Here is a 7,940-nt window from a genome sequence, read left to right on the forward strand (position 1 = left end):
CGCCCGTCACTTCTTCTGTAGAAACTTCATTTTACTGCCTGGGGACGAAAAAGAGCGTTAGGATATTTAAGGGAGATGTTCAGAGAAGCTGTGGCTGCCCAATCCCTGGAAGTGTTGGTGCAACCTGGTCTCATGGAAGGTGTTCCTGCCCATGGCAGGAGGTGGAACAAGGTGAGCTTTAAGGTCTTTCCCACCCAAACCATTCCGTGGTTGTATGAGCTGGAGACACTCCAGGACTCATCTGGCTGAGGAACTTAAGGTGGAAACAGCCTCTGTGCCAGACAGAGTTCCTGCCCCCTGAGCATGTGCTCAGCCAAGACCAAAGTCAAGGCTCAAGCCTGGTCAGGTCTCAGAGCAGCAACTCCCACAAACTCTAGATAAAGGTGCAAAAGCTTAAAAATAAAAGACAAATCCTACAAAGTGTTCAGCATCCCCTGAAGGGGCAAATGTAAACAAAGGAACACGAGTGCACAAGGCAAAGAAGAGGTCCTGCTCTCCATTGCTTCGAATTCATTATCCAATAGCTAAAATTAATTAAAAGATTAAAGAAAACCCAACAAAAATCAAGGGTGTCCCTTTACCAAGACTGCGAAGGATTTTGTTCATTCCAGTTCGTTCTGTTTCTGGAATACTCTCCAAATACTCCAAGGCACGAACCTCAAAAAGGCCTAAAGAGAGAAAAAGGAAACAAAAAATTAAAAATCCCTCACCTAGAGGAGCTACTCCATCATTTCCATGTGGTATCTGACATGATGAACAAGGTTATGACAGGAAATCCTGCATGTAGCCCATGTAAGCTGCAGGATCAAGCCCAGAAAGGACAGATGCAAAAATTCTCTGCTTTAAGAGATGAATTTTCTTGACTAATTAGAAGGACATGAAGCTATTCCATATGCCAAAATGCCAACAGGATAACTTGCAGGACAAAAGGCTTCTCAAGAGTCAGAGTCACATTATGCTTTGAAAGTGAGTTTGTAAAACAAGAAATCCCAGAGTCAATCAGGTTGGAAAAGAGATCATCACATCCAACCTATAACCTAACACCACCATGTCAACCACTAAGCACCACATCCAACCTCTCCTTAAACACCTCCAGGGATGGTGACTCCACCACCTCCCTGGGCAGCACATTCCAGTGTCTAATCCCGCTTTCTGGGAAGAAATTCCTCCTAACATCTAACCTAAACCTCCCCTGGTGCAGCTGGAGACTATGTCCTCTCCTCCTGTCCCTAGCTGCCTGGGAGCAGAGAAAGATCAAACCCACCTTTGACCACGTTCTTGCTGAGCTCTCGGTCCTGTATGAACCCTGCAAACATCTGTGTCTCCATGAAGAAGTGCAGGAACTGCCGCACGTTGCGCGACGCGTGGGATTTCCGGAACAGCTCCCGCTGGAACACCCTCTCCCCCTTCTCTGTGACATTCATGTGCAGGGAGTAGTGGCCAACAATCTCCACAAAGAACTGCACAAAAGCTTCGGACACCAGGGAGTTCAGAGTCATCTCACCTGTGAAGAGGACACAGAGATTTCCCTCTGCATTTATTCCTTTGGTCATTCCTCTTCTTTTAGAGCAGCTTTTTTTGTAACCTCAGTTGCTCTTTGGTCTGGCTGTCCCAGACTATGGAATTTCAGAGGAGGGTTTGGTATCAAAGGAGTCACAGCTCAAATATTCAATTTCCCATGGCAGCTTTCTGCTTCTAAAGCTTTTCCAGGAGTTAAAACATTCAGAATTTCTTTGCCCCTGTTAAACATCCAATGCCTAACAAGCTGTGAGCTTGTAACAGTCCAAATTTAACTCTCTCAAAGAACTAGGAAACTACAGATCACAAACCTGCAGGAAAACTAACCTTTTCACTTGTGATATGCATGGAATTACACCATTTGCTGGTGCCATTCTCTCAAGCCACTCAGAGCTTTTCAAGTTTCTCACACTTACTGATCTGATGGTTAATGTATAAAGCAGTTCAGCTTTGAAAATCATGTGTCAGAACCATCTGAAGCACAGGAACTTGCTGTGCTCTCTTAAGAAAATCAAACTCAAAGCACAGGAACTGATGTTCTTGGCCAGTGGGAAACTATAGCTCTGCCACATACTGATGGTGAAAAGAAGGACAATTGTCAGGACACCAAACTTCTAACTCATTCACAAGGAAGATGTTCTCAGGAGATGACAGGAAAACAGCAAAAATGTCACTCATTTTTATATCAGCTCCCTGGCAGCTGTAGAGATCTGCTAATGGGAAAACAGCTTTCCAGAGACACTTTTCCCAGAAGTACCTTGTGTGTCACTCTGCCCATTTGACAGGATTTCACTGCGTTCTTCCAAGACTTGTACAAGTGCAGCCTGGAGTTTATGAGGCAGGATCTCATCTTCATCTGATACCTACACACAGAAATGGCCAAGGAAGGACTTTTGTATTATACTTGTCATCAGCAGAATGAGGGATTGGATTAGAGATACTCACAGCATACCTAAAGCAGTTAGAGGGGAGTTACTCTGTGATATGGTGTATCTTGGGGGAGACATTATGTTTGTCTTGCAGGCACAGAAATGAAAAACATTTGCTCAGCACCCTCCAAATACATTCTATTAGAGTCACACACACAACTGGCCAACACAGAACACGTGTGCTATAGCCACAGACAGACTCAGGCTCATTTCACCAGTAAAACACACAAGAACAACAAAAGTCTGTTGAGAAAATATGACAAGTCTCAATGTTATGGTTTAAAAAAAAACACCCAATCCTTTAATACCTTTCTCCAGTTGCAGGCTGCAATGCAAAACAGAAGAGTGAGGCAAGGGAAAGGAGAAGCAAACATCCTCCTGAACTAGCAACAAATAACCCAATGTGTTTGTAGCTACTTGTCTGGTGATGCAGAAGAACTTTGGGTGAAGTTCAACTGTGATAATTTCTTCCCTAGACTATCACCCCTGGGAAAAACAACAACCCAAACCAACAAACACACCCCAGAGAGATGAGAGAGGAGAAAGCTCTGTACAGAACAAGTACAGGGAGACAGAGCCAGGAAGCAGCACAGAATCTTAAGTGTTCCCCTTCACAAAATAAACCAAGTAACAGTGATTAAATTCAGCTCAGACAAGCAGCACCTTTGGCTTCACAGAGCTCTCCACCTCATCAACCTCAGCCTTGCAACAAGGATTGTAATCCTGTTCCCTTCTCTGTTAGCCACAAAGTATTACAAGGCATCTCTTCAGCCCCTGGAGTTTACACATGAACACCAGGTTTGCTGATTCCTTGTGATTATTTTCTTTCATTGATTTTCCTGGCATAGCACCATGAGTGACTGGGACTGGTGTTTCACTCACCTCTTGCAAGAACTTGTCAGCACAAAGATCAACAATCAGAACCTGAGGAAAGATGTGCAAAACACATTGACTCATAACCAGGTATGTTGTACCGAAAAAACCCAAACATTTATTTTGTTTTTAAATGGAGTTTAAAACCAAGTTTTGCATAACTGCAGCCTGTCTCTAAGAACAGTGAATATGAACTGGAACAACCTGATATATATCTGGCAAGTTCACCAACCATCTCAGAGAACTTTGAGAGTTAATATGGAGACAGAACCCAGGGATTATTCCAGATTGCTCAGCCTCCTCCCACGGACATTGTCCCTCCACTGTGCTTCACCCCATTCTCACCTCTTCTATGGGCAGGTCCTGGAGCTGTGGCAAGGAGCAGGAGAGAATGCCAATTAAGAACGGGGTCGGAGAGCACACGATATCAATCATAGAAGCTGGCAGGACTGGGATGTAGGTGTGCTGCCAGGTGAAGGGGTAAAGCGTTGCGACTGCAGCGTGGCCACATTTAGACAGAGTGCTGGAAAGGTGAGAGAAGCACAGGGTGCACCATCAGTGTCTCCTTCAGGCCTCAGCTACAGACACAGGTTAGCAATGCTCAGGGACAATGTGTGCATCAGCAGAAACCCCATGCACCCACTTCTAGAGCCAATTATGGGGAGCTACAACAGCATCAACCCAGACTAAAGAGGTGAAGGAAACATTCCTGTATCTCCTCTTGGGTGAACAGCACACCCCAAAGCCTAAGCAAGCACATGTTGTGTGGAAAGTGCACAAAGCTTTTAAATGTAACTAATCACGAAAAGCTAGACAAGCACATGGACAAGACCCAGACACAGAAGAAATAATAGCACCCAGTGTCCCTCAGAAAGAACTGCTCACTCAGATTGGTTCACTACCTTAAGTTGTCAGCCACAAAGATGACTCTCCTTTCCAGCAGGAGAGAGGCAAAGACCCGAATGGTGTGGGAGACACTCAAACACTGAAACAGGCACTCGAAGTCAACGTGTTCGAGCCGAGAGTCCAAGGGGCGGCACAGCTCCATCACCTGAGGGTGAGACACACAGTGCTGGGGGAGGCATTCCCAGCAGCTGGATGGACAAGGGCAGGCCAGGGAGAGCCCAGAGCTGGTGGGCACTCAGCCTGGAGGAGAGACTAAGGGCAGAGCTTGTCAGGGTCTGCAGCTTCCTCACAAAGGGCAGCACTGATATATCTCCTGTGACCAGTGACAGGACACAGGGAACAACTGGAGTTGTGTCAGGGGAGGTTTAGGCTGGATATCAGGGAAAGGTTCTTCCCTCAGAGGGTGTTTGGGCACTGGAACAGCTCCCCAGGGCAGTGGTCACAGCCCCAAGCCTGACAGCTCAAAGAGTGTTTGGCCAATGCTCTCAGGGACATGTGGGATGTTGGGGTGTCCTGTGCAGGGCTGGAGTTGGACTCAATGATCTCTGTGGACCCCTTCCAGCTCATATTCTGTGATTCCATGATTCCAAGTGGAGCCCCACAGCCCAGGCAGTTGGCATGGGGCAGCACAGAGGACTCCCCAGCACATCTTCCATAAAAATCAGGGAATCACTTCCATGGCAGATGATTCCACAGCAAGCTGGTTCCTGTGGCAGCCTCCCTTTGCACTGCAGGACTTGTTATCTTCAGACCAATTATTGGCAGGATGCATCACTCTACAGGGCACTCTGCAAAGAGCCTCTGTGCCCCAGAGGCCCCACTGACACAGGAAAGCCCTTCCTGACCTCCATTACCTCATCTCCTGCTCCTGGCAGGAAACTCCTGACGGTGATCGTGCGTCCTGGGGCAGGGAAAGGAGCCTCCATCACACTGCGCATGAAGGGGTGGACGAGGGCTGGGGACATCTCTCTCCTCTTCTCCACTTCATCCAAAATCTGCAAGAAAAGCCACTGGTTTGATGCCTGCTGGTGAGCCAGAGGAGCTGAGAGCATCTGTTAGAGCCCCCTGGGCCACAGCTCCAGGTGAAGGCCCCAGCACAGACTCACAGCCCTCTTTCCCCTCACTTTGGATCCCTGTGAAAGCTCCTCTCAAATGCCTGAGCAAACAGGCACAGCTTCCTGTGAGTCCAACTCTCCATTCTCAAATCCAGTCTCCTGCTACTGCAAGGAAACATCTTGCATGTAGTAATCAAATTCTTACTTAGAGGGGTAAGAGCAGCAAAACCCCATCCTCCTCCCCAAGAAACCTTCCTGAAGCACTGTTGTTTCACAGAAACTGTGCCCCAACAATCAGAATCAGCTTCCCTCAAGGCTTGTCCCTGTATTCCTCTGCAATACCTGCAGCAGCTTTCCCCAGTCTTCACCTCTCACTGGTGCTAGGAGACACAAGGCCAGATCCACCCCCCTCCCAAGCTGATCTTCCATTTCCAAGTCATGGAAGAAGAGGCTGAAGGAACACCCTCAGCAATACCAGGAATCAGAAGCCCCTTCCTGACAATATTTGCTGAAGGATCTGTTTATCAGCTGACAAGTCTCCACACTAGTATCATTTTCTTTTCCCTCTCCAAGGCAGCAAGGAAGCACCACTCTCCCAGAATGAGCTGCAATCACTTAGCAATTCTAGACCTGACAGAAGCATCCAGTTACTTCCTGGAGCTTGCAGGCTGTCAGAGCCCCAAGTAAGAGGCTGTCCTCAGCTCACCTTGGAGAAGAGGTTGAAGCAGCCCAGGCGGCTCACGATACAGTACACCTCGGGCAGGCGCTTCCCTTTCCCTTCTGGCTGAAAGGCAACAGGAACAGTTCTGCTGAGAACAGGGATGCAATAAATAATCTACCACCTACACTACAGCTGATTTGCAGAATTCCTTCTGCTGCAGCTCCCTCTATGCTTAGGACTTCAAAGATTCCTGAGGAATGCCCATTTCCAGGAGCTCTCATGCCCTATTTCACTGTATCTCTGGGCATCATCATGCTCTCTCCTTCGTGCTTTCAGAGGGTTGGTGACCTCAGCAGCAGCACAGACACTATGTAACCCACATGGGCAGTGACCCCTGATTCATGTCCTGACCTTGTCTGTGCACATACCCATGCATTCTGTACACTCCAACCCACACACAGATGCTTACCAGGAGCTTCTTGCAGTACCCAAACCAGCGGCTGCCATCCTCACCCGTCAGCACAAAGGAAAAGGTTTCACTGGGGAACCAAAGGACAGTCAGGGTTAAACTCACACAGCTCAGAGACTGACAACCACACACACTAAAAGCCATTCTCCTTCTGGTCATGCTGAAGATTCCTGGCTGTGGTTAGCAAGGACTTCAGGCTCTGTTCAGGATAAAAACCTGCACCCTGTGGGCTCTCATTTAGCTTCTCCATCTCTCCCCCTCCCCAGCTGCTTCTCCATCCTGCCAAGGAGCAGCAGCAGCACTTCCAGCACTGACAGTTGGCCTTGGGACAAATGTTACAGACTTGCTCCTTAAAGGAAAGACAGTGCTCAGGCAGAAGCAGCACTCTAAGCCCACTTCATCTCACCTTCCCCTGCACAGGGGTGAGGGATTTAGCCTTTCCCATTTTCCCTCACTCTGGCTGCAGTTCCTCTGGCACACACCTAAGCTTTCAGCATTGCCTGTTTCAGGCACAAGTGTTCAAACCCAAGTCTTTACCTTTTAAGGTCTGATGCAGGAAACCAGTCTTTGGGATCTGGAAAGCAGAATTTGGGTATGACCTTTAGCCTCTCTTCAGTATCCTTTGACTGTCTGAAGGGATGTTCAGGCTGGAGGGGCAACACATGCATTTGAAGTCACTGAAGTTGGTGCACAGCTGCAGCATTTAAAACAACAGAGAAAGCATCTTCCTGACACTTCTAAATGCTGAGCCATCAGATAACTAATCCACAGGTACAGAACATGTTCTGACTATAACAGAATCCCAATTCCCTCTTGCATCTTCCAGCTACCACGTGTGGGTTCAAATCAAATCCCTCAAAGACCACAGGACAACTTTCCATGCTCAAAACTGCCCAGAAAGGGCAAAAGGAAGGTTTTTGACTGAGAGATAATGCATTTAAGCAGGAAATGCCCCTGAGAAAGGTTTTTGACTGAGAGATGTTGCATTTAAGCAGGAAATGCCCCTGAGAAGTGGAGAGTTTACTGCATAAAGGTGATTTTAGACACTCAGCACACGCAGGTTATTCCAGTGTCCCAAGCTGTGACAGTGACAGCATGAAGGAGTGTTAGGGAAACAGAACAGCATTTTCACAGAGTAACAGTTGTACAAAAGCTTTGATGTCCTTGGGCACACAGCCCAAAGAAGAGGGTGACAGCAGATTACTTGGAAGCAAGGCTAATATTAGAAGGGAAACAAATCTGTAATCAGAACACCTCCATAATTACTTGGCAATCCTTCCTGCAAAATTCCAGTATGACAGACTATCCCATCGTAAGTCACTCACCAAAACACACTCATTTGAACAGGGGGTAAATAAATACTGAGAAAATAATTTGTTGTGTCAGTGCATTTATAAAAGCCAGTCAAGAGCCACGTGGCAGAGCTGGGCTGTGTGCTGGGGCTGCAGGAGAAGAACCCTGCAGTGCCCTTCCCAAGGACCATGGACAGACTCAGAGGCTGCACCATAGAATCACAGAATTTAGGGGTT

At 47.5% G+C, this 7,940-nt stretch overlaps 1 protein-coding gene across 1 annotated transcript; it reads right to left on the bottom strand.

Moving 5' to 3' along the window:
- Positions 1-6: 6 nt before the first annotated feature.
- On the bottom strand, positions 7-7,058 carry LOC103811572 (DENN domain-containing protein 2C-like; the record flags this gene model as incomplete). Its single annotated transcript, XM_009084556.1, has 11 exons — positions 7-38; positions 582-668; positions 1,265-1,504; positions 2,276-2,381; positions 3,330-3,371; positions 3,666-3,843; positions 4,223-4,371; positions 5,081-5,221; positions 5,988-6,065; positions 6,412-6,481; positions 6,949-7,058. Coding segments are annotated over 11 exons (1,233 nt in total), but the record flags the coding sequence as incomplete, so codon positions are not given.
- Positions 7,059-7,940: the final 882 nt, after the last annotated feature.

This window comes from Acanthisitta chloris, unplaced genomic scaffold, assembly GCF_000695815.1.
Source record: "Acanthisitta chloris isolate BGI_N310 unplaced genomic scaffold, ASM69581v1 scaffold31221, whole genome shotgun sequence".
In the NCBI taxonomy this organism is placed as follows: domain Eukaryota; kingdom Metazoa; phylum Chordata; class Aves; order Passeriformes; family Acanthisittidae; genus Acanthisitta; species Acanthisitta chloris.